Source organism: Elaeis guineensis, chromosome 2 (assembly GCF_000442705.2).
Source record: "Elaeis guineensis isolate ETL-2024a chromosome 2, EG11, whole genome shotgun sequence".
Taxonomy (NCBI): Eukaryota; Viridiplantae; Streptophyta; class Magnoliopsida; order Arecales; family Arecaceae; genus Elaeis; species Elaeis guineensis.
In genome coordinates, this window is record NC_025994.2 from 114,024,940 (window position 1) to 114,051,253 (window position 26,314).

General features: G+C 37.2%; 2 protein-coding genes across 4 annotated transcripts; both read left to right on the top strand.

The window, feature by feature from the left end:
* Positions 1-613: 613 nt before the first annotated feature.
* LOC105042581 (dynamin-related protein 5A) lies at positions 614-18,456 on the top strand. 2 transcript variants are annotated; one of them, XM_073252833.1, is made up of 16 exons: positions 614-1,026; positions 2,382-2,445; positions 2,551-2,655; positions 3,141-3,242; positions 5,418-5,468; positions 5,567-5,628; positions 6,077-6,167; positions 8,555-8,619; positions 9,825-10,019; positions 10,158-10,277; positions 10,979-11,049; positions 12,603-12,828; positions 14,563-14,613; positions 15,827-16,055; positions 16,362-16,501; positions 17,044-17,320. In XM_073252833.1, exons 1-16 carry the CDS (start codon positions 898-900, stop codon positions 17,050-17,052), a joined length of 1,710 nt encoding a protein of 569 aa, XP_073108934.1. In that variant the 5' UTR covers positions 614-897; the 3' UTR covers positions 17,053-17,320. The 2 variants fall into 2 exon arrangements, with proteins under 2 accessions (XP_073108934.1, XP_010918171.1); XM_010919869.4 differs by lacking the exon at positions 17,044-17,320 and adding an exon at positions 18,075-18,456 and having other exon boundaries at positions 615-1,026.
* Positions 18,457-19,324: 868 nt separating this feature from the next.
* Positions 19,325-25,729, top strand: LOC105042589 (GDSL esterase/lipase At4g10955). 2 transcript variants are annotated; one of them, XM_010919881.4, is made up of 3 exons: positions 19,325-19,651; positions 22,301-22,415; positions 23,884-25,729. In XM_010919881.4, exons 2-3 carry the CDS (start codon positions 22,354-22,356, stop codon positions 24,845-24,847), a joined length of 1,026 nt encoding a protein of 341 aa, XP_010918183.1. In that variant the 5' UTR covers positions 19,325-19,651; positions 22,301-22,353; the 3' UTR covers positions 24,848-25,729. The 2 variants fall into 2 exon arrangements, with proteins under 2 accessions (XP_010918183.1, XP_073108935.1); XM_073252834.1 differs by lacking the exon at positions 19,325-19,651 and adding an exon at positions 19,661-19,795.
* The last annotated feature ends 585 nt before the right edge of the window (positions 25,730-26,314 follow it).

Consider the following 26,314-nt stretch of genomic DNA (forward strand, 5'->3'; position numbering starts at 1 on the left):
AAACTTTATAACCGGGTATTTTGTTGCGCTCTCAAAGGTATCCCCCGTTTGAGCTGTCGATCATGAATTTTAATTCTTTCTTAAATAAACAAGTCATGACCCCTAAGATAACTACAATAATTAGCCTGCCGACGTGGCATCTTATGCCACATATATTCTCCACCAAGTAGGTTACGCAGAGCTTCCACCAATCAACTCAAACCAACAAAGGGTTTGGAACGCAAAAAAAAAAAAAAAAAAAAAAAAAAAAAAAATCCAAAGCTAGCGTGAGATCTACGAGAGACACCAAGCAAAACCCCAGTGATCGATACCCATCAAACGGCTGATAAAAGTTCACCAGTAGCGCGGCAAGTATCCCGGCGCGGACTTGCGACTCGATTGACCCAACGCGTCAAGCAAGGGAGACCGCGCATGATTAGCCGGCGACGCGAGAGCGAAACGAGACAAAAATAAATTGACGGCCCACCGTCCCCCAAAGGAAGAAAGAAACCAAGAAACCGCTTTATCGGACGGCCGCGATCGTCCCATCCCCACCGCCCCAAGCGAACTACCGTGGCACTACCTCACCACGCCCCCCTCTAGCCTTTCAAAGAAACTAGAAAAGCATCTCCTACGGCACGCGGTTCTCTCGCCAATCGCCTCCTCTTCTTTAATCTTTCAACTACTGTCGCTACGCACGCACTACCCCTCCTCCCTTCCTCTCTCTCCCCCTTCGAAGGCCGGCAGCTCCGATTTCCGCTTCTTCTTCTTTTTCTTCTTCTTCTTCCTTCGATCTCTCCGCTCCGATTTGGATCCATTCACTTGGATCCGATCGGGATCTGAGGGATCTTTATTTTATAGGGGTTACTTGGATCTCCTTGTCTAGCGGTTTGGTGGAGAGAGAGGGAGAGAGGGGAGATGGAGAATTTGATTTCTTTGGTAAATAAGCTACAGAGGGCATGCACTGCCCTTGGAGACCACGGGGAGGAAAGCGCGCTGCCGACGCTTTGGGATTCGCTGCCGGCTATCGCCGTCGTCGGAGGACAGGTATGGGTTTCGAGATCTTGATGCATCGGCGATGTGTATTTGCTTGGTTTGTTGAGATCAGGGTGATTTCTTGCTGTATTATTGTGGATCTTGGGGTTTTCTTGGGTTGATCTTTGGTTTTTGGCTGTAGATGGGAAATCTTGAATCTTTCGCTTATATTTCTTCGATTTTGAGCGTAAAGATGTCGCCTTTGTGCTCGTTCTAACTCGATCTCTTTAAATCATTTTCAATATGGTGAAAAGCTTCCTTATTTTCTCCCGCTCTTGCTGTTCTCATCTAGTTTTCATGCGGGCTTTTGGGCCATAACTGATTTAGCCTTACTTGCTTTTGATCCAAAACATTTTATTGGTTTCTTTTTTTGTTGTTTCTTCTGTATGTTTCTTTGATTTTCTTTTGTGATAAGGTTTTCATTTCTTCCCCCGTATATATGGTAATATTTGAAATAATCTGAACTTATATGACAATTATTCTGGTTTAAGTTATATTGTACTTCTTTGGGAGCTATAGTTTTTCCTCTGTTCAAGTCATACTTAGGCCACAATTATTTTGAATCTTTCCACTGTTAGCAATACGTTATTGTTTGATTTGATGATACTAGAATTGTCTCCTTAACGTGGAGGAGTTCTTTATAATATGTTCTTCTATTTTTTTTTCCAGATTCCCATAATCTATTTGTTTCGTTAGCCCTTGAACCATGATAGTCATTCTCGATTCCTTTCAGCGACGCCTGTATCTGCCCTCTCCAAATAAAAAACTAACATAAAGAAAAGAGTGGAGAGAGAAAGCCAGTGATATAGTGTTTAAATAGCGTATATTTTTTCTGCTATTCTTTACACTTATCTGTTACTTATTATGTTGGTTCTTGGTTCAAATACTTCATGTTAGCAAATCTAAAACATGAACATCTGAACTTTTGATTGAGGCGTGCACTCAATCATCAGTACCATTTACTAATTCTCAAGTGCAAATTTTTTTTATGACATTGTATTATCAGAGTGGTAATGTATCCATCTACGTTGACATTGCATTTTGATACTTCTGCAACAGATACTCATGACAATAGTTACTTCAGAAATCTCCGAAGATAATTATTCGACTCTATCAGTCTTTTCTTCCAATGTTTGTTATATACTTCAACAAAAATGTGAAACCCAACTCTTGCCCCTCCCCCTTCTCTTAGTTGCAATATTCTAAATTCAGAGTTAACAATATTAAATTCATAATATTACTCCCTTATTGTTTATTATGGTGCTTCATTGGTACTTTAGAATTAAACAAAAAAAAATATTTCTGAACTTTGTAAATATTATGATAGTATATCTGGTTCCATGATGTTGCTTTGAAATGTTCTGTAGAGCTCTGGTAAATCTTCAGTTTTGGAAAGCATAGTTGGGAAGGACTTCCTGCCACGAGGTTCAGGTAATATATGGTGCCTTAATTTTATTTCATGAACTGTATGTTTAATGCCTTTGTGTTTAGCTATTTTTCAAGTATTGACAATGCTATATCAATGAAATTTCGCAGGGATTGTTACACGACGCCCGCTTGTTTTGCAGCTTCATAGGATTGATGAAGGGAGAGAGTATGCAGAGTTTATGCACCTTCCAAGAAAGAGATTCACGGATTTTGGTAATTTTATCCTGCTGACAGAAGAAGATTCTTTATCTCTTTTAAGTTCTACATAGGAAGAAAGCACACTGACCTAAGTGTGTGAATCTTCTTCTTAATAAAAGCGTACAAGAACATGTAAGAAAGGATATCACTATGCTCAGCTAAGAAATGGAGAGTTTTTTTGTTGAAGTGATGCCAAATTCTCCACTTGTTGGTGCTCATAGATTTAGTATCTTCAGTATATCTAGAGTTTGTTAATCCTTAGTGGAAAACATTATTGGCCTTGAAGGGCTCTTGCACTAATAGAGATAGGCGGAAAACCATCTAGATGACACCATTTTCTTTCCTCATTTTCTTCATATTCGATTCCAGTGGATCATTTTTCATGCTCAAATGTCTTTCAAAGAATTTTTTGTGTGTATTTCATTTTTTTTTTATTACTTGGTTAACAGAATTGTGGTATTGTGATACTTTATCTGCAAATCCTGGTCATGTTCTTGCAGCTGCTGTGAGGAAGGAGATCCAAGATGAAACTGATAGAGAGACTGGTCGCACCAAGCAAATTTCTCCTGTTCCAATTCATTTGAGTATATATTCTCCTAATGGTGAGACACATTGAGGCTGTTCGCTTATATATTTTTCCTTTTTCCCGCCCTCAAATTAGTACTTTGAAAGGTTGAAAGATCATGCGAAGAAATAAAACTGCTGTTTCATATATAGGAATATACATGCATATACATGGTTTTTATATAAAATGAATTGAGTGATCTCTTTTTTGTAATTGTTGCTTTGAACTTTTCTTCTCTCTATGGAGATCTTAGATGTTATAGGACATTGAGCTGTTCTATGGCACCGCCTATACCTAACTCTGAAACTCAAACAAACCTTGATTTAAGCGTTATATTTATCTATATGGAGGTTGCAGAGCGAATCAATACATAAATCATCGACACTTGGGATGTGTTATCACTTCAACCTTCCATCTTTTTGTGAATTGGTGCCAAATAGCTCTAAGGCAACCTTTTGGCAACATGCATGATATACTGTTCTAACCATTTATTCTTACAAAATTGTATAGTTTTGGCACCAGTGATGTGAAATGTAGCTTGTTTCTTAGTTAAATGGGTTAGTGCTGTGAAGACATTTCAAGGTGTAAATCAACTGTGTAAAGTTACATTCATTCCAAGAAGTGCTAAATTTGATTGCAGAAGTTGAAAGTGGCACCTTTGTCAGGTCAACTCAGAAATTGTTACATTAGGAGAAGTAGAGGTTCATATATGCATTCCAGTGGCTAAACTGTAGCCTTGGAATGGGAATACTTGTTGAACTCATATTATTGCTCTTTAATGTAAGTTTTGATTTTGCGGGCCATCGCTTTGACACTCTGGTTGCAGGCTATATACAGTAGGGCTTGGCTTCAACTAGGCTGTTTGATGTGTCGGTAAAGACAGAATGGTCCTATGAAGTGCTGCATGGTGTTTTCTGTGATGAGCATGGAAAGAGATTGGTGCAACTGTGCTAGACTAGCCCTTCCAAAATTTCCTCTTTAGTGATACTCCTGAACTTATTTCTTTTGTGCTCAGGCCACTTGTGTGATGATGAGCTTTTCATAAGTGTTTGTTGTCTTTAGTTGGATGATAGCTTTGTTCATGCAGCCTCATGGAACTCAAGTGATCTAAGACATTATCATGGTAGTGATGGACTGGATGTGTGACAAGCACATCTGTTTTAAGAAAACATGGCTGGCATCTGTCTGTGGAAGGTTGTGAGTGTAATATTAATCCTACAAGTAGGGGTGACAGTGAGAATGTGCTTCAGGATTCAGGATGTGTGAGGGAGAGAGAATGAGCTTTAGTATAGAAACATTGTCATAGCATATCTCTTCTTCAACTAGACTAGTTAGAACATTTGTTTCCAGGAAAAAGAAAGAAAGGTCCATTCCATTATGTCTGTCAAAATGTTGTTTAAATTTCTTTGGCATCTTTGGATTTATTCTATCCTTTTGATAAATCATAATATTTATTGAAAGGTTGAATAATAGGATGAGAAGTGAGAATTTTAAAATGTGAGGCCATATAAGGACAGGAGACCAGCATTGTGTTGAACGGATAGTAAAAGGAGGTGGCATAAGGTGATCTGTGAGGAGGTTGCAAGACGGTCTTTAACAAATCTTTCGTTGACAGGAACTATTCCTTGACATGAATTATTAGTGAATGAGGCATCATTAAGCCAGTTGCAGGTGGTTGAAATAAGGCTGCTAGTTGTCTTGGGATTATAGAACCATTATTGTATCTGATAATTAAAATGAAGATTTGGAAGCGTTTTTATGCCAAAAGAGGTATCCCTTATAATATGAATGCAGGTCGGAGGATTACTAATCTGAAACCAAGTTTTTGGGGGTAAAGTCTTGTTAATTGTTTTGGAAATAAAGATCATGATTCTATCTCACAATTTTATGACTTGCACCTTGGGCAGTCTTGCGACTAGTTAACAGAGTTATATTTATGCAATCTACTTATCAGGTTGAAGTTCTAGTAGACTTTGTCCGTTTTTATGCCATTTCTTGCATGCCTATGCAAGGAGATGAAATAAACTGGTGATATATTATAAGTTGTGCCAAATTTGTAGTATATGTGAGATATAATAGTATGGCTAGTCTCTAGGTTCTCACACCTTTTATATGTATCTTTTTCGCAGCAAGTACTAAATAAAACCCTTCATCTCTGTATTTAGAATTCAATTTTTGGCTTCTCTAACACTAAGCATTTCAACTCTGACAGTTGTAAACTTGACGCTTGTTGATCTTCCTGGGCTAACAAAGGTAGCCGTTGGTAAGTCACCCACCATTCATATCAGAAATTTCTAACGTTTCCTTTTGTCTCAGATGGTCATTTTCTGGAATGCTAATAAATTTATCTTGACATTTTAGAGGGTCAGCCTGACAGCATTGTGACTGATATTGAGAACATGGTTCGCTCATATATTGAAAAGGTAATTTCATCAAGAATATTTGCACGTGTATGATGTTGATCAACTTGCATGACAGCATTCAAATTTAGGTTTTATTGTATAATCATCAGGTACACATGTTGAACACCTTTGTATTTCATGTGTTTCTCATATGGCTATTTGTCGAAACATGATTTTAATGCATGCACTTCATTAGCATGTATGATATATCTCTCCTTGTGCTTGCAACATTTAATTTTAAGATCTCTTTCATTTCTGGTATGATCATCTTACTCGGTGCACCTTAAATATTCATGTTGGCATGTCTTTGGTTTATATGTATTTCTATTTTAGTTTACTATGTATATTGTTTTAGCTTTTATACACTGTGGTGGATGTCTTGTTGTTGGTGGCACTGTGCATATGAACTTTACATGAATTAATGAATGAGGATCCAAAGTGTATCTGACATTGTAAATTTGACTTGCAGCCTAATTGTATAATTCTGGCAATTTCCCCAGCCAATCAGGATCTTGCTACATCTGATGCAATTAAAATCTCCCGTGATGTAGATCCTAAAGGTATGTTTAGTTGTGCTGAATGCATGGAAGGATGCATACGTGATGGATTCATGTATTTCAACTCAGTTTGTAACATAAATTTTTAGTTGTCAAGACGTCCTTTTGCAATTCACAGCATAATATTTAAAAACAGTCATTTAATGATTTAAATGTAATAAAATTTCATAGATTTTTATCTTTTTAGGGTCATATAGAAGGAATGGAACCAATGTGTTTACCTCGCCACCAGTGCTGAGTGCAACCCCCATGTGGATGGTGATGCCTGGCCCTGTGCACATCCGCCTCACTGTCTATGTGCAGGTGCATTTGCCACCAGTGGTAAGGCAAACCACTTCCCATAAAGAATGAGATGGTGTGGTGTCAAAGGCAAAGAAGGAACTTTTGAACTGACTCTTATGAGTGAGATATAAGGACCCATAGTTATGGTAAAGAGACTTAGTGATCTGCTGTGCCGGTAGGTCTGATGTTTATTAACCAAAAGATAGCTTCCATCTGTGATTTTGCAGCGGAAGATTAAACCTAGACTAGCACCCACTTGATTGTTCCGGTGATCCCATCTGACAGTGAATTGTTGGGGATTGGTGTTTTTTTCCATCATGTTTTTGGTGTATACTATACATGCAGATGCATGATATATTTGACTTAATTAAGATGATGGTTATGATCCCATGCATGTCTTACATGCGTGTAGGTCAAGTTATAGGTCATAAGGGCATTCCACAGATGACTATGAAAATATCAACTAAAAAAATGATCAGGATTATGCCAATGGATTGGTACACACAATGCAGACTGATTAAGGAGAATGAATATATATGTGATGGATGGTCATGATTTCATTGACCAATGAAATGTTGTAATTATGTATGCTGCTGTAAATTTTCTGTCACAAGTGGATAAATGCAATTTTAGTTCTGGTCTCGCTTTCGAAAGTATGTCCAATGAAAGCATGTTTGTTCCTAGTGAAGGCTTATTGGGCCGCCTCTTGCTCTAATAGCAGACATGTCCAAAATATTTTATGCTAAATGCCATCGACAAGCTGTGCCATGACACTTTTAAAAGCATGCATAGACCTGGCATGGCTCTTTTGTGCTAAGGCATGCTGCCTAGAAACATTGTGACAAAACAAGACTTGGGCCTGTTGAATGGCACCACTATACCCAGCATGGAGATCCGGATTTTGAACATGGGTGGTGGCATCCCACCATATTTCTCTAGACAAAAAATAAACTTGAAATATCGTGACCTGTGTTGTTTATTCATTGCAAGTTTAGTGTCGCATGTAGGCACCACCTGTAGGTCAGACATTCATTGCAACTAAATGCCGGTATTTCAGAGCAATTTCTCTTGGATTTATTACCTTGTGAAATTCAAGTTCACCCATAGGCTTTGATCATTCAGACGATCAATAATCAAATTTCTGTGGGTGCCTGAAAGCACAACCATCTCTTAACTATTGATGGTTCTCTAGTTCAGTATCTGATCAACTGAACACCTGTTCACTCCCTTGCATGGAAATGTCTGATATTGCTAGCTGTTAGCATTGTGGCATTTTCAAGTTAAGAAAATTGATTTTTTTTGGTTTGCATGCACTTCTAGTGGTGTAGACAGATCAAGTTCAAGCTAGCAATGTCATGCTCAAAAATAGATTCTTTATGGACAAGCAGAGTTCAAGCTCACGTCAATTGATTTCAATCCAACCTTAAGCTCGCCAAACTAAGTTTAAGTTACACTTTGATTTGTTCATTAACTGCAGTGCTCAAGGTCCTTCAAGGCTTTCATACATATAGTTGGAGTTAGTCTCTTTTGCCAGGTCTCAGAATAATGGTTGAAATGTTTATTTGGGATGTAAAAAGTGAAAATTTTGGATTATTAATATCAAGTGTCTGAGATGCATTCCTTTGCGCATGTAACAAGCACAGAATGGATTTTTGTCTATGAGTAATTGCTATTGTAATATTAAATTATTTGTTTATTTATAATAAATGGAGGCAAAGATGAGCAAGATGGGTAAATCTCGAGTTTGGTCATTTGTATGTTAGATTAGGCTTGAAGCTCAAGCTTGGCTCATTTACTAATGAAGTGAAACTTTGTCAAGATGATACACACTTGCACGGACTGTTCACTCCCCCAATTCTCTCATTGCTGGTCCTCCATTTTGAGAAAATGGACTTGCTTTTCTGCGACTAAAACTTTTCTCATGTAATAATATAAGTTCATAACGTCACTGGCTTTACTAGTTGAGACCATACAGGTCAATGTCAAACAAGTAATAAGAACGATGCCTGCCATTGAAATAAGTGATGCTCATTCTAATATGAAGCTCATCTTAAAGAACTTGTGGTCATCCAAACGATGTTGAATTCTTCAAATATTTTTGATTTCAGGAGAGAGGACATTTGGTGTCTTGACTAAGATTGATCTAATGGACAAGGGCACCGATGCTGTGGATGTAAGTTGATTCTCCTTTTCTTAGAACATACCGCCATCAGTTATATTAAAATGCTCTGGATTCTAAGAATGCATCCATTTTTCTTGACACTCATGTTGTTTCTTTTTTTATGTGATTATTTGTTATCCCTTTTGCTGAAAATTTTGTGGCAGCCTGGCATCAAATACTTTGTGTAGCTGTCCTCCTTTGAGGTTGTCAAATTTTAAGTTAGAAATGTTCTGGATTTTTTCCCTTAATTGAATAATTATGATGGCCTGTGCCCTTAATTATTCAGTTATTGAACATTGGAACATTCTACTTGATTTTTTTTTTTATATCTTTAATATTTAATGTTCAATTTTTCCATGTATTTTGTCCATGTGCCTGCATAGATCTTTTTATTTTTAATGTTTAATGTTTTACCTAATTGTTTTTATAACATACGGTTTGCTTTTCTGTTGTATTTTTATTGGATCTTGGTTGTTCAGGTTTTACAGTTTCTGCTGGTAATGCTGTTTAGATAGATGCTGGTAACCTGGTCTGAGTATTTTTGCTGTTTTACTGACCAAATTTTGCGGCCTTTCTTAAATCTGATTATTTGGAGTTGATCCTATTGTGCTTGCCTGTCCCTGTCTGTTGAGATTCTTGTTCTAGTTACTTCTTGGAAGTCAGTTGTTTTAATTTAGTCTCCATTGTATCTTGATGTGATCTTTCTTCTGTCTTGTGTGTGCATGCATGTACATGCGCGTATATGCATGTCTTTGCTGATTTGAGTTTCAAATACATTTCTTCCTACAAAATTCAATTAAATATGTAGCACGTATTCATTATTTACAAGTGGATCCTTCAATGTAATTCGTCTACAATTTCAATTAGGTATAAATTCATGCTTCAGATGAGTAATATAGGTGCTTGCTTTATCCTGCTCCGTGTTTCTTTTTAAATTTTTAAACATGCATAGTTTCAAATTCAGCTTATTCATATTCAGTTTCATATCCAGTTTTTTCTTGTGAAAACACTTATGAGCCACATGTTATCTAAGTTCATTTGCCATTTCAATTAATTCCAAATTCATGCTACAAATGAGTACTTTGTATATTTGTCATATATTGCTTTATATTTGTTTTAAAACTTGTAGTCTAGCTAGGCTCATTTTGGCTTATGAATATCTTGGGCATTTATCACTGTTAAAACAACTTATGGACCATGTGTGTTCGGTGTCTTAGATATTGGAAGGAAGATCATACAAGCTACAATTCCCATGGATTGGTGTTGTTAATCGCTCACAGGCTGACATTAACAAGAGTGTGGACATGATTGCTGCTAGGCGTAGAGAGCGAGAGTATTTTGCAAATACACCAGAGTACAAGCATCTTGCTCATAGAATGGGTTCAGAGCATCTAGGGAAGATGCTTTCAAAGGCATGGCAGCTTTTTTCTTCTCTCACTCTTTTGTTTGGTTTGTTTTGAGACAGACAAGGATGATACAGGTGCATTTTGGCTTTAGATGATAGTTGCAGCATGCAATAAAGATTTACATATGGCTATGCCTTTTTGCAGCATTTGGAACAAGTGATCAAGTCTCGAATCCCAGGCATCCAATCTCTTATAAGTAAAACTATTGCAGAACTTGAAGCTGAACTCAAGCGTCTTGGGAAACCCATTGCTACAGATGCTGGTGTAAGACTTCATTGAAATCTGCTCATACTTTACATGGAGTTCAGTGTTTGTTTCTATCGCTGCGCTGCAGTGTATTGTGGAAAGTGTGTTTTTTTTTTTTTGGGTTCGTTTTGGTACATTGACTGATTCTTTGGCACAAAAATGTCTTGCTCATCATTTCAATCATAGTTTCTTCTCCTGCAGTTCTCACTGCATATTTTGTCTGTGAACACAACTTGACTTCATGTGCTTGATCGAGGTGTCTTCTGAATTGGTGATGCACTGATAGTTGTTGGAATATTTTTAATTAATGCAATGCATTGCTACTAGTATTGCCAGAAATAATCGACTGTTGAGTTATCCTGTTAGTTTGGCAAAACCATCTCGTTGGTATTGAATTAGCTTTGATTCAGCCAAAACGCAGAAACTTCATTGTCAGTATATATGTGCTACTTGTCCCATACTTGTATCTTAAGAAATTAGTTTTACTTTGTGTATTAAATCATATGGTCATTTTCAGGAACTAGGTCAACAATATTGCTTTCATTTTCTCTTCCTAATCCAATTCTTCTGGTGTCTATATAACTGTGGATGGTCTGCCATAAATATCTTTCAAGATGCATCCGGGATATTCTACAGCTGCTTCTTATATGACTGTATCTCTTTTAGCATTTGGTTGTATTTTAGAAAATGTGATTATGATTGTTTGCACTTATGTGCAGGGGAAACTGTACTCAATTGTGGAGATATGCCGTATTTTTGATGGAATTTACAAAGAGCACCTTGATGGCGTGTACGAATCTTAAGACTGTTTTTTTCCCTTCTCCTAAGACATCTTCTCTCTCTCTCTTCCCCCTCTCTCCTCTCACATTTTCATTTTTACAATCTGTTTCCTGATTTATTGTTTCGTTGATCTGTTTCTCAATTTATTGTTTTGTTGTATGCATGCCTTTTTTGTGGTTTAAGTTAGATAAGGTCTATTGTCAGTGAATGAGTTATTTCTATTTCATTCCTTTTTCAGAGCTTGGTGTTATGTAATTTGGCCTCGCACTTCTGCTGGTTAAAGTGTTAAAATTCTTGGTTGATCAACCATGTCTTGTTAGTGAGATTTTAAAATACAATGGCAAGACATTAAGCATTAGGTCTCGCAGATTAAAAGTTGAGAAACCATTATATTTTGGATATAGTAGTCGAAGGGGACCTAAGATCTGTAATCCCAATATTTGGTTATCCAAAACCCACAATTTATCATCCTAAACATGTTTTTAGGTACTGCAAGCAATCAGATTGCTTGATTTCAGCTCCAATATGGCAGAGTACATTGTTGAAGAAATGCATAATTTATATATGGGTAGGTTGCTATGGTTAGCAGCTTCAGATGCTAATAAATTGCTCCAGAGTACGCTACAACTTGAGGTGCAAGTGTTGACATTAACATGGTCTGCCGAACCGGCCTGAACAGCGCGTATCAAGCATACTATGCTGCATCACTGCAAAACCATGATGGTTCCCAGGTTCAGTTTGGCATATGAGCCAAATCAGTCCATACTGGGCAGAACCACTCCATACCGCCTGGATTTGGTCCATACCATTGCCGACAGGGGAAAAAAAAAACTGTTGGGAGCTTGTACTGGTATGGGTGCATATCATACTGCACTATAGCGATATGGAACACAAGCTAGAGCTTGAGCAGGAGCAGCACAGGCTATTTGCATAAGAAATGTATTTACATGCTGATCATCATTATTAATTGGAATGCTTGTAAAGTTTAGTGTAAGATAAGTCTACCATAGATGCTTCTAATCTGTCAATCAACTCTTAGCTTGATTATAGGGTCTTGCAGAAATTTTCATGTCATTAGATTCTTCACATGGACATGCAACAGCTTGCATGCCTGTCCTGAGCCTATGTCAGTCACCTTTATGTTCTTTTGTGTGATACACTGATTTAAAGTTTGCACTTGCGCATGCAAGGAGACTACTGCAAAGCCTATTTCAGATATAACACCTGAATTCCAGGAAACTGGAAATGGTTAAATTCTGATTAATGTGTATCATTGGAAAATTCATAATCCTTCAATAGTCTTTAGAGGTTTCTGACTCGTGGCCATTAAAGTCCATTTTCAAATACAAAAATTAATGCCAGTTCTGTTTATGTTTTCTTGATCTTTTGATGATGAACTTGTATTTTCCTTGCAAATTTGCATCTGCTGGACTGAAAGATCCATGTGTAGTCCACGGTCCAATGGTTCAGTCTCTTTGCTGTTTGTTTTCTCTCATTTTATCAGCATAACATGGCAATTTTCAATATCTTAATTTTGTTGAATATTATCAACAAATTCTGCAGGCGCTCGGGTGGTGAAAAGATCTACAATGTTTTTGACAATCAACTACCTGCAGCTCTGAAGAGGTTACAATTTGACAAGCATCTATCTATGGAGAATGTAAGAAAACTTATCACTGAGGCTGATGGATACCAACCTCACTTGATAGCTCCTGAGCAAGGATACCGACGTCTTATTGAATCTTCCCTGGTCTCTATCAGAGGTCCTGCTGAGGCGGCTGTTGATGCGGTAAACTCTTAATCTCACAGCTTTATTCAACACTTGTGTAATGTTGAAGTTCAATGATTCATCTCTTTGTGCCAATCTTCTTTGCGTCATTGTACTAGAGATTTTTTTTTTACTGTTCATCCTCTGATCATACTTTCAATGGCACGTAGATCCTCAAGTCATGTCAATCTAGTTATTTGTTTGAAAGGCCTAGACATTCAAACCACTGACTCATTGCTTATATTTTTCATGCACTTCTGCTAGTAATTATTAGATATGGTTTAATGAAGGTCTGATGTCTCCTACAGATTACTTTCTTGTGCTTTTCTATTCCCTTATATCACCCACTCACCCCCGCACCCCCACCCGCCGCCCCAACCCCCAAAAAAAAGGGGCCCTAAAACTCTACTATTGTCTGCTGCTTTTTAACATTAAAAATGCTAAGGGAAATATTGTCATATCTGAACTCTTTGGAAGTTTATTGAATGATAAGTAGAAGTTGAGACGAGGACATGTCAATTTCGCGAACGAGTACAAAAGATTACTTGTGGAAAAAAACCATGTATATGCGGAAAGAGGAACTAGAATAATACAGTGTCACTTTAGTGAAAACCAAAAGCAACATAGGACCAAAATCAAAACCAAAATTTCAAACTTGGGAAATGGTAAATGAAAAGCAATGCTGGATAGATTTTGGTTATTTCAAACTGGGGAAGTAGTAAGGTTGCGTTAGGTGCATCGCCAGGCAATCTTGAAAGGTTGATTGCCTTCAAGATAGATTGCCATCATTAAATTGTCAGTAATATTGATTACTGTGTTTGGTATATAGCAGATAATGTTGCAGTAAAATTATTGGGAATCTTGATTGACATGTTTGGTATGACAATCAGATTACTGGTAATGTGAAATCAAATTCCTAAAATACTCCCATAAAATTTTGTGGAATTTTGAATTACTGGGGAACACTTTGGTTTTATTTTCTAAATTTAAATTAAAATTCTCAAAATATGCCTGATGAGAGGGGATGCCAGCGTAAAGTGGAGGTCGTGGCCGGAGATGACGAGGGAATGAGCAGAGAGGAGGCGGTCGAGGGCGGCAAGGGCATGGGGGAGTTTGGAGAAGAAGGGGAGGGTGAGAGCCGCCGAGGGAGGGGGGTGGAGGGGTGGTTTTTGTATGATTTTTTTCGAGGGGCAATTTTGTCTAAAAATTCTTTTGCAACATTGCCAAACAAGTAGTAATTTGGATAGCCATCTCTCCTCAAAGCAATCTGGATTGCCACCTAAAAAGCATACCAAACACAGTAATCTGGCGGGCCCACTTTAAATTGCCAGTAATGTAGATAGATTGCCAGCTACCAAATGCAACCTAAATGAAAACCAGTACAAGACATATTGGTCATATTTGTAAAGTGCACGAGATGTTTGAAAATGCAAATCCAAATTGAACATGAGAGCAGATAACCTCATGAAATACATGTAGGCAACCAAAATTTTTAATGATCTTGTGGAAGCCATTGTTATTTCTTTGATGGATAAAATCACTTCAGTCTCGTATTCTAATTATCCTACTTGGTCTGTTTTTATTTTTTGTGCTGAAAGCTCAGTTATTCTGAGATGTTTGCTATGCAAAGCTGTATTTACTGTTCTTGGTTCATATTAATCTTTGGAGTTGATATGTTCTTGACTTTGTTTAATTGATCATTATTTTAAATTTGTCACTGCAATGGAAGTAAATTTATTTATTGCATGCTTCCAGGTTCATGCTATATTGAAGGAGCTCGTCCACAAGGCTATTAAAGAGACTCTGGTAGGTCTCTCGCCATGCTCATCCATCAGAATATTTGCTGCTATCGCTTTGTTTATTATTTTCTTTCATATGCTACCACAGTCCTTTTCCTCAAGGGTTGTGCTGTCAATCCTTCTACCTAGGTCTTATAGTGAAGGACAAATGTTTCAGTGGCATTAACAATTACTGGAAGGGCATAATCTACGGAAAAAGGCCTTCTATTTCACTTGCAAAAGAGACAATTCCCAAATAGTTTATCTGATTGTATCATCATTACCACTATCACTTATTGAAGGCAATTTCTCAAATATTAAATCATAAAATTCTTTTCTTATCTCTTAGCTCTATGGTGCATAAATGTTTATTAGTTGGAGACAAATAGGCTGCATGAGCTTGTGGTTGTCTAGCCAGGAGGGCAGATACCAACTTGCCAACTGGTATTTCAGGTGTTGAAGATTCTTCAATTGGAAATTAACTACTGAATCAGATAATCAGAAACTTTGTTGGGTCAGAATTTGATCTTAGAGATTTGTTGGCTAACATAGTGAGACACACAAGTTACTTAGGAGGGAGTGCAAAATGATACAGGAATCAGGATTATTACTCCTGTATCTAATTTGGTGTTTGGACTTTTTTCTAATTTTAACAAAAAAGTCTATGAATTGGTTATGATTATAGTGTGAAGTAAGGATAGTGTGGTGCCAAGAGTCCAAAAAATTGTTAGACTTGCTCTGTAGGATGTGAAAAAAATAGATGGATTCTGAGTGAGAAGTTACTCGGAAGACGATGATGTTATCTGCAACATCTTTTTCTACATTTGCCCATCCCCTCCCTTAGAAGAAATAATATTAAATGATATTGTCCTTATTACATGTGAGATATTCCTTCCTGAATTTGCCTTATTAATTTGTTTTTACTATTTTTTAGATACAATGAAAATCTTATATTGCTTTTCTATATGTCTAATGTGGAAACGAGTTCTAGGTTTAAAAAAATATGTATTCTAAGATTATGGAAAGATCATTTGGGAATTATGACAGTTGAAACGTTACTAGTGTTTGGAGGATTGTTGCATGATGGATGTTTTGTTCCATTTTCAAAAAATATTATAAATTTTAGTAATTGAATTGTCTTTAATTTTAACTTGGTTACCTTCATTTCTCTTGCCCTTGTAGTATTTTAGGTTCAAATTAATAAGCCACAAGAGGATTTTGTTTTGCCTGTTGTTCTGCAGGAGCTGAAGCAGTATCCCACTCTCCGAGTTGAGGTTGGAAATGCGGCTTTTGATTCATTGGACAGAATGAGAGAAGAAAGCAAGAAAGCAACCCTTAAGCTAGTTGACATGGAATGCAGTTATCTGACTGTAGATTTCTTCCGAAAACTTCCTCAGGATATTGAGAAAGGGGGAAATCCAACACATTCCATTTTTGATAGATACAATGATTCATACCTCAGACGAATAGGTAAATTGCTTTAACTAATGATTTGTTTGGATATTTCGCTGTAATGTTTTGGGTGCTTGGTCAGATCAGATTTAAAGCTGAAAATGAGGAGTGCCCTTCTGTGCTTTAATGTCCAAATATCCCCAATTGCATTTGGAGGATTGTTTGTGTCTCATATTCTATCAATGTCATGTGGTCAACTCCTTCCTGTGTCTTAGTCCATTTGTTCACTCCCTGATTCTTGTGGCTTAGAAAGTTGATTGTTTCATTCGACCGGTGTAAATGCTCAATAATTTGTGACAGTTTGACTTGTCCTTTAATGAACAGGAACTACTGTTTTAGCATATGTCAATATGGTTTGCGCAAGCTTGCGAAACTCCATCCCAAAGTCTATTGTTTATTGTCAAGTACGCGAGGCCAAACGCTCCTTGCTTGATCATTTCTTTACTGAGTTGGGAAAGAAAGAGGTGAGATTGTTTTTTTGTCATCTTTTAGCTTGGTTAAGCTTGAGCTCTTGCTAATAACTGTCCGCTTGTGAATTTTAAAAATATATACTTTGAAAGTTAACTTCATTATTGATCAAACTACATTTTTTTTTTAATGGAATGACATTTCTTTTAAAAATAGATTGTAATTTGAGTTATGCTTACTGAATTGTTGATTGAATTAATTTTGAGCTCTTATTTTTATTATCTACATGCTAATTCAAAGTAAGCTAACATTTTTTCAAAGTTAATTTTGTTATGGATCAGACTAAGATATTTTAAGTGTTTTGCAATGACTTCTTCAGATCAATTGTTATGTACTAGATATAACTTGTCTGACCGACTGATGCAAATTAAGCTAGATCAGTCTATTCTAGCATTCATGTTCATATTGCATGAGAGATTTGACTTCTATACCACAAATTGATGCCTAGATTCCTTAATCCAGGAACTTGTATCCTTTGCAAGGTCACATTGCCTATGCTTTGTATTGATTCAGTCGTATGTCTAATCTAACCCTGCAGGGAACTTGATAATATGGAAGTACTTTTCCAATATGATCCATTACTAGATGAGATTATGGTTTTTTTACTAGTGGAGAATTTAAGAGTGACACACGTGTAGTGTCTGGTTGCTTGGTCCGCTGGTTGAGAAACCCCTCCTGTTTGGTGGGTTGGATCGAATCCCATGGGTGTGAATGCATCTTTGAGCCAAGGATACTGTATGTCAGTTGTTTTTTTGTCCAATCAGTCATGATTGTATGGAATCGATTTTATTAAAATATAATTTTTCACTTTTAAATGCTTTTCTTTCTTTTTGTCTTTTCTCAAACTGATTAGGTAATCTCAATAAAAGAAGTTTTTGTAGAAAGATAGCATGAGATCCCATGCAAATGTCCAACCATACTGGATAGAGATGATGAGGCGTGGAAGTCTATTAGAAATTTTTTCAATGTCATGCTATCACAACTGCATGCTCTTACAGTGGATGAGAACGTGGGACCTGCACAGATATGCATTGAGGAGGTAGCACTATTCATAGGATATCTTCCACCCAATGCATCTTGCACTAGGATGTTTCTTGAACGCACTAGTTTCATATTGTTTCCTGAAACTAATTTAACTAGAAATCAGAAAGCTGGTTATCTGCTGTTTTATTGAAATTAAGGAAGTCTTCTGTTAGTTTGTTGTAATGCTCAATTCTGTCAAATCGTGGTTTCTCTTATTATAACTATAATGGATTGGTACTGATGAGACTTGCGAACCATTATTCCTAGCAAATGCTCATTATTATCAAGTCATTTTATCATAATTCAAAAGCAAGATAGGACGATCAAAGGAATTACAAGCTAGTTGGGTGGAGAAGCTTGTTTTCTTGAATATTGATCTATTTGTTTAAGGTTGTTAGAATTGACGAATAAATTGCGTAATAATTCCCAAATACCATCATTAATTAATCAAGTGTGACCATTGTGCTGTGCAATGTGTAATTCTAGTTACCAAATATATCTGGATAAGTGTCTTCTGATGTTTCAAAACTTTAAAAAAATGTGCAGAACAAGCAGTTGTCATCATTGTTGGATGAGGACCCAGCAGTTATGGAACGAAGATCTGCCCTTGGAAAGAGGCTTGAGCTGTATAGAAATGCTCAAGCTGAGATTGATGCAGTAGCGTGGGCCAAGTAGAAAACAGCAGGGGCTGTACATTAGTTCGCGTCTTTAGTGTGTTTTCCTTTTCTCGCTGAGTATATATAGGAGATGATATTGTAATTCATTTATTGTTGACTACAGCCTTTAGAACGAGCATTGATTTCTATTCATGTGCCTTAAAGTTTGAGGGGCCAAAGCTTTGCTGCTGCCTTCTGTTTTTTTCTCATTGAACTGTTAGAATGTATCAGGATTATGTTTACTGAAACGTTATATCCCTTGACAGGCGGAACCCATTGCCGTGGATAAATGATACCCTCGGGGCTGCAAAAGAGATGACAGGTTGGGGTATGCTTGTCCGTGCCCCTACCCGTTTTATCTTTGGGTCATGATTGTGGATGTGTATCCAACTTACTAACTGTTCGGGATAGGTTAGGTTCAGGAAAACAACCTGCCGTATTAAGATTTCGTTCGAGATTGGGTTTGAGTTGTGTTTGCAGTTTGAGTCGATTATCTAAGTATTCTTTTATAGTTAAAAATACGATAATCAATAATTAAGTATAAATTTGTTGAAAATTGAATAAAATTAGAAAAAGTAGTTTAGATTTGATTTTTCTAAATTTAATTTTATCAAAGTACTTGGTTATTGTTAAGCTGGCCAACTATGATTTAAGATCTTGTGATAAATCTATCAAAAAAATAACGAAATATGAGTGTTTAAATACAACCTATCCAAATAAAGGGGGGGATGACCGGGGGGTATGGTTGGAATTAAAAAAAAAAGGGATAAGTTTGAATGAAAGTTTATTTAATGAATTGGAAAAGATTTGGAGAGTGAAAAAGCGAGATGCATGTGATTTGAATATTGGGAGTGGCTCTCATCAGAGTTGGAATTGGATTGGCTATATTTTGTCCAAATTAAGACTCAATTGATATCCGGGTTATGGTGGGTTTAGGGATATACATCCTGGATTTGACTTGAAATTTAGATCAGTCTATTTTTTGAACCTTACCTAATCCACGGATCTTCCAATATGAATTTCGCCGGGTCAAATTGGGTAGGGACAATGTTGGATCACTGGTGGATCTCCAATGCACCCTGCCCCTGGGGCTGGGCGAACGGTGCAACACTAACGTGAGTGCTCATGTATTGCATCAATACCCGATGCCATGTAGGATGCGGAATCCACTGGGAGTGAAGAGGGGTGCTTCATGCAACTTCTATTGGCATTTGGTTCGTAGCTGAAAGCATTCCCTCATTCTTCTCTTCAAGAAAAAGAAAAGCATATCCTCATCGGTCAAATGAATGGCGCATGAGAGTTATACTGGACATTTGCCAGCTTTTCGTTCCATTGCTTTATTCTTATTCGGTCTCCTTTGCCTTTATCCTCCTAGCTTGTATGCCATGTTTGAAGGCCCCTGACCTTTATATAAACTCGGACTCCTAGGAAAACCAACCACAGGACCTGCTACTCAGTAAACAGGAGGTACGGATGTTGTCTTTAGATGTCTTCTCCACAGTGATCTTTCTCATTTGAAGCAACTTGTATGTAATTTTTAGTTAGTTTCTGATTGATGGCTTAATTGCCGATCTCTGAAGAAGTGGCAGTTTGATCTGGCTGCGGCTTCTGGTATGGCTTTAGATTATACTCGGAGTGCATTGCTTTGGAATTTGTCTGATTTTCTTAATTTCTTTCTTGATCATCTTTGATTTACTGTAGATTTACCCTTTGAATTGTAGAAATTTGATTAGACTCTTGAGGAAAAACATGATTTCTGTGCATTCTGATTGTTCTATTTCTTGGTTTAATCTTTTATTTTTCAAAGTCTTGGTTTGATTGAGATAGAATCCTTTTTTGTGCTTTTTTTTTTTTTTTTGTTTTTTTCGTTTGGCAGTAATAACTATTATAGGAGTTACCTTTGAAATTAGGAATTTCATGAACCTACCCGAGTATGATGCTTCTCCGGTGAAGGCCGAGTTGGGATAATGCACATCAGTGGATTTAGAAGTTGGAGTACCATTTCATACTTGCTATTTTTAAAACATTCCGATCTAATGGGAGGGGGAAAAAAAAATAAAACGGCCGATGCTTCATCTATGTTTCTTTTTAAATCAGAATAATTGAAAAATGAGAAGCCTGTTTTATAGCCCTGATTTTGATGGAAGGAGGAGAGTTAGCCCATATGATTGCCAACTAGGAACAAGAAGAAAAAGATGATGCTGTGGAATCCAAAGTAGTAAGGTGTGATGGGGTTTAGATGGATCGAGACAACATCAGTTATTAAACCATTGAAGGAGCATTGTTGAGATTCGGAAGTTATACCAAAAAGGATTATATAAATCATGTAGCAGATTATATTAAAGGATCAAGAAAGAAGTTTCTAAGCTTAATGGAGGAATGTTTGAAGAAGAGATGTTGCTTCAAGAAATGGCATAAAAGATTTCAAGAGATCAGAAGAAGAATTCATTAGCATGACTATATGATTCGTGCTAACGTTAATGTGAGAACACTTGACCGGCCCGACCAGATTGGCCAGCCGAGCTGGAGCCGGGCGTGCCTCGCACGTGTGTCGGGCGGAAGACTCCCTTTCTTCTTCTTCCATGAGTCCGGCAAGGTAAAGTCCTCATCTCCATTCTCTCTATTTCTCCATGTTAGATCTTGTCGCCGGTAAATCCATTGCCGAAATCCGTCGGTTGCATCCCCTGTTCATGTCCCTGTTTTGTTGTTTTTATTCCTTTTCCCGCCCACACCGCCGTTTGTCTGTATTGACGGACCTTCGGTCGAGCTCTGTACTTCTCCCGGTCAGCCTTCATGGTGGAATCGTGGCCGCCGGTCCGCGGGATAACGCCCAAATCCATCGAGCAAAAAACGTTCCCCTGTTTACTTTGATTTTGGGTTTCTTTTCTTTACCGAACTCCCATCACCGCCGGGTGCTCTCCATCGCCTGCCACCGCCGCGTGTTGTTGCCCTGTCACCTTTTCAAGAAGGATGTACTTCTCTGATTTGTTGCAAAAAAGAGTGAGAGAGAGCGGCCGAGAAGATCCGTCCCGCGCATTCCATCTCCGGTCTCTCTCTCTCTCTCTTAAAAAAAAAAAAAAAACTTAGGACTAGAGCTAATCACGAGTCAAAACAGGTCTAAATTTTATTCATTTTTGATCAAATTTCAGATTGAGCTTACGTAAAATTTGATATTTTTTAGGCCCAAATTAAACCCATAATTAGCTCTATGACAGATCTTCGGATGATGCTATTATTTTTTGGTGGCCCTTTTTTTTTTTTTTGCCTTGTGCATAACTATGTCAATAGGATATTTCAATTGATTATTAAGTTGGGATATGGCTAGGATTGCAAATGAGTTGGCTAGCTTGACTCGAGTCCAAGCTCGACTCAATTTACTTATTATCGAGTACGAGTAGTTCGAATAGTTTTTCGAATCGAGTTCGAATAGCAGAATATTCAGTTCGAAAACTCACGAGCCTATTCGAATTTATATATTTATTTTAATAATATTATTTTTATTTATAATATATATTAATGTATATATTATTTATAGATTAGGATTTGATTTCGAACATAGCTCGGTTGATATTCAAGCCGAAGCAAATTGATCTTGAGTTTTATCTATTTTTCATCAAGCTGAGTTCGAACTTGGGATATTAAGGCTCGGTCAATCTTGAGCTAAGTTTTGAATCTGAGTATTTTGAGCCGAATTGAGCTTAAGTTTTTAATTACTTAACTCAACTCAGTTCGATTGCACCCCCTAAAGAGGATTTAGTTGGCTTATCCATGTCATTGTATTGCAAACCCAAGACCAAAACAGAGATAAGCAAGTCCATGATTTGAATTAATGAAATGCTAGCTTTATTTTTTAATCATGAGGTAATCAACCATGGTAGGTTGCCACAATTCATCATGTTTATGAATCAAATCATGGTCATTATGCTTTAACCCTCACTTTCAGTATAGAAATTTAGACTTGCTTGTACTAAAAGCATTGGATCAAAATTGTGCGTTTCGATATCTTTGAGAATCAAAGATGATGTTAACTTTTTCAAACCATGTTTCATCTGCTTCTTTTACTACTCTTGAAATAAATTATATCGAACATTTATTTCATTTCCTTGTGTGCTTCAGCATTTCATTTTTGTTGGGATCGTTAAGGAAAAGGATAATAGGAATTCTACACAATGGCCTCCGAAAGGGATTTGTTTAAGGTTTCGGGACCTATACATCTAACCTCTATGAACTGGTAAGGTGATATTCATTAATTTTAAGTCTTTTACTACTTTTAGCATTATCCAAGCATCTTTGATTGTTCTTTTCGAAAAAGTAAAGAAATTCATAGACTTTAGTAGATAATAAAGAGGCGTGTTAACTGTTAGAAATTTTTAATATTTACAGTAGAGGCTATAAAAATATTAAAATATTAATATCTTTTAGTTGTAGCATGTGTGAGCTGCTACTGCATTGCGTGTTTTATGGATGTACTGTTATGAACTAGTGTAAGCCAGAATTATTCCAAAGATCTGCTAATGTCATCACGGATGACTGCTTATACCGATATATTTTCTAAGGGTACATTTGATTAGCCACTAAAAAGATATTTTTTTTACTTTTTAATTTTTTAAAAATAAAAATTAAAAAATAATATTTGGTAATATTATAAAAAGTAAAAAGTAAAAATCAAAAAAATCAAAATAATTATTTTATATGCAAAATAAAAAATTTTTGCTTTTCAAAAATTATTTTTTTACTTTTTTTACTTCTGCACCTCTAAAATGTCAAATCAAAAAATAAAGAGTCCAAACCCTTTCTCTCATCATGCTCTTCATCTTCCCACCCCCTTCTCTCTCCCTTCCTGAATCCTTCTCTCTCATCGAGCTCTTCACCTGTCATCCCTAAACGTTACTTTTTATTTTATAGCAATGTAGTTACCAAACATGCTTTTTATTTTTTTTGCTTTTACTCAATAATAAAAATCAAAAAAATAAAAAATAATTTTTAAAAATTAAAAATTAAAAATCAAAAAGTGTAACCAAACGCACCCTAAGCCACGTTCCTGTATATGCTTTGTGCTTCTTATTATATTAAGTGGATCCCGGATTCTAATTGGTTTTGGTTTGGCTGTCTTGCATAGCATGGGGGCTTTGATGATTATTATCTTAACTAACATCCCTTCTCCAATCTATATATATGTTCTGACTTTTGGATGTAGTTTGATCTACAGTAGTTTGAAAGTGTTCTGGAACCAGCTCTCAATGTACTGTAAATCCTCTAGGAATTGCTGCTGGATTGCTGTCCAAGTTATCTCTGGATAAGAGAAGGAACCACTGATGTTAACATCTAGTCGGCAGGGAGGGAGGCATTTATCATTTCCAGGACTATAATTTGGAAAAGAGAAAAAATGTTGCTTGAAGGATGCAAGTTCATATAAATTAGTCACTTTCACCCTTAACTGCAGCCCAGCTTATCCTTTCTGAGAATCTCAAAAAAAAAAAAAAAAAAAAAAAAAAGCTTATCCTTTTGGAAAACAAAAAAACTTCTCTAGTAAAACCATCGGGATTTATGCAGGCATGCATTTAGTCCCATATCGGTTATATATTTGAAAGATCATTGATCCTCAGGATGAAAGGATCTAAATAATATTTTTCGGCTAATTTTTTAAATTAAGATTCTGGATTGTTAATTTATTATTTATGTCACTTTGCATACAACAGGAAATGCCCACATTACCAGAGATCAGTTGTTGCAAGTTTGGTTCAGGGTGTATATGTTCTGGAGCGTGATCGTCAGCAAAACCGCTGGGGTCCAGAAGCTCGTGCACCAGCCTGGTGGGAGAATTTTCATTTCGTACTAATCAACAAGCTTATGGATGCCGGTGATTTCTCTGTCTTTGGTGCTATCTATGAATTCAAACCCGCTGTTCCCATCCACAATTCATCAACTAAGAATTCTCCAAAATTTGTCATCGCTTTCAGAGGTACCTTAACCATGGAAGGCTCTCGTTCTCAGGATCTTAAACTGGATTTCCATTTCCTCAAAAATGGCCTTCATCGGACATCCCGATGCGAAGCTTCAATGCAAGCTGTTCAGAACCTGGTTACAACTTTTGGAAGAAACAGTGTATGGTTAGCTGGTCATTCTTTGGGGTCGGCCATTGCAATGCTCGCTGGAAAAAACATGGCTAAGATGGGTATCCATCTTAAAACTTTTCTCTTTAACCCACCTTTCATCTCTGCTCCAGTTGAGAGGATCAAATATAAGAAGGTGAAGCAGGGGATCAGGATTGCTGGCAGCCTCATCACGGCTGGACTAACAATGGCTGTGAAAGGTCATCACAATAAATCTGAGGATTCCTTTGCCATGCTATCATCATGGATCCCCTATCTATTCGTGAATCCAGCCGATGATATCTGCTCGGAGTATGTCGGATACTTCGAACACCGAAGAACGATGGAGGAGATCGGAGCAGGACATATTGGGAGGTTGGCAACCCAGAATTCTGTATTGGGTCTTTTTTTGAGTGCACTGGGGAACGACTCTGAACCGTTGTACCTCCTTCCTTCAGCAAATCTGACCGTAAATTTGAGCCCTTCGCCGGACTTCAGGTGGGCTCATGGTATCCATCAATGGTGGAGGCCAGATTTAAACTTGCAATGCAAGGAGTACCTTTACAACTGAAAAAAAAAAAAAAAAAAGCAGCAACTTTAATATGAAGCATTGTAATTTCCTGTTCTTCTTAAATGTGGTCAGGCAGAGTACCATGCTATGCTGCATCGCTAATTCAATGCATGAGATTTCTTTTGAGAAAGCAAGTTAGTTCGTAAGTTATCTACATGTCGTGGAGTTTGTGTTGTCCCATTACTCGCACATTTCATCACACTCAAAATCACATCAATTTAAGAGTATGGACGGTAAGTTCAGAGTGTATACTTGTTAATTGGCCCTTCCAATGGCTTTGCTAATGAAGAAAAGATCCACACATCCACGTATAATACAATTAGAGGCAGCTCGGATCTGCCCATATGTTTTATCTGTGAACTCGAGACTGCTTTGGGATCTTGTCTTTCTGTTGCATTGGTTGCTTTGCTGTATAGATCACTTTTGTCTGCAATATTCTCTTTTGGACTAGATGAGCACATATTGCGACAATGCATGATTAACATCTATTGTTTAACCTAGTCATTTTATCACGTAGATTACTACTATATCTTCATTTATTCATTATATTGGGATGATTATATTAGCAACTAGTCATTGTTGCCCTGAGGATCTATGCTGGCAAGGGCGACATCCAAGAAGGAGGAGGGGATCGGGCAAAGTGCAACAATGGAAGTGCAGAAGAGAGGAGAGGGGGAAGAGATAGATAAAGCAGGGGTGATGGAGAGAGAGAACGCCATGGTGGATGGGGGGAAAAAAAGAAAAAAAAAAAGCTTGCAGACTATTTGTGTGAAGTGTGCTATCAGATTTGCTAGATGCTTCGACTGCTCAAATAATGCATATTAGAGAATTTTCTTGATATGGTGGAAGTGTGTATTTGTTGTCTTCCTTCCAAAAGCTAACTGGTAAAGGAAAAGGAGTTATGCAAATGTAAATGCGGCCCTTTAGTTTAGTCAGAAAGTGAATTACGTGTTTGTGATATCTGAATAAATTATCTAAATCCATATTTTTGATTATCTTAATTTTCTATATTTTCTTACGAACTTTTGCATTTTCCTTCTTTTTCTATTTTGCTGCCATTGGTTCTTGTTGACTCAAATGCTTGTTTCCTGCGCTGTTTCTGCATGCAAGAAACGTTTACGATGCTTCACTAGCACAAGAGAGGCTAGCAACCAACGAAGCTAAGAATTGTCCACTTTTTTCCGTTCCCACTCCCACCATCAAGAGAGATGCTACCCACCAGCTGAGCTAAGAACTGCCACCAGTTATGCCTTCAGTTCGAGGGGCCAAAAACTGAGCTGCTGCCTTGTGTTTTCTCATTCAACTGTTAGAGAGAGTCACGGGTTTATGTTTAGTGAAACGTTATACACCTTGACGAGCAGCACCCTGGAAAAATGATGACGTTAGGGTTGCAAATGGATTGGGTTAGCCCGAGGCATTCTTGATCCTGAATCTTGCCTGATTTTATGTTTGGTTAGGTCGATTGGA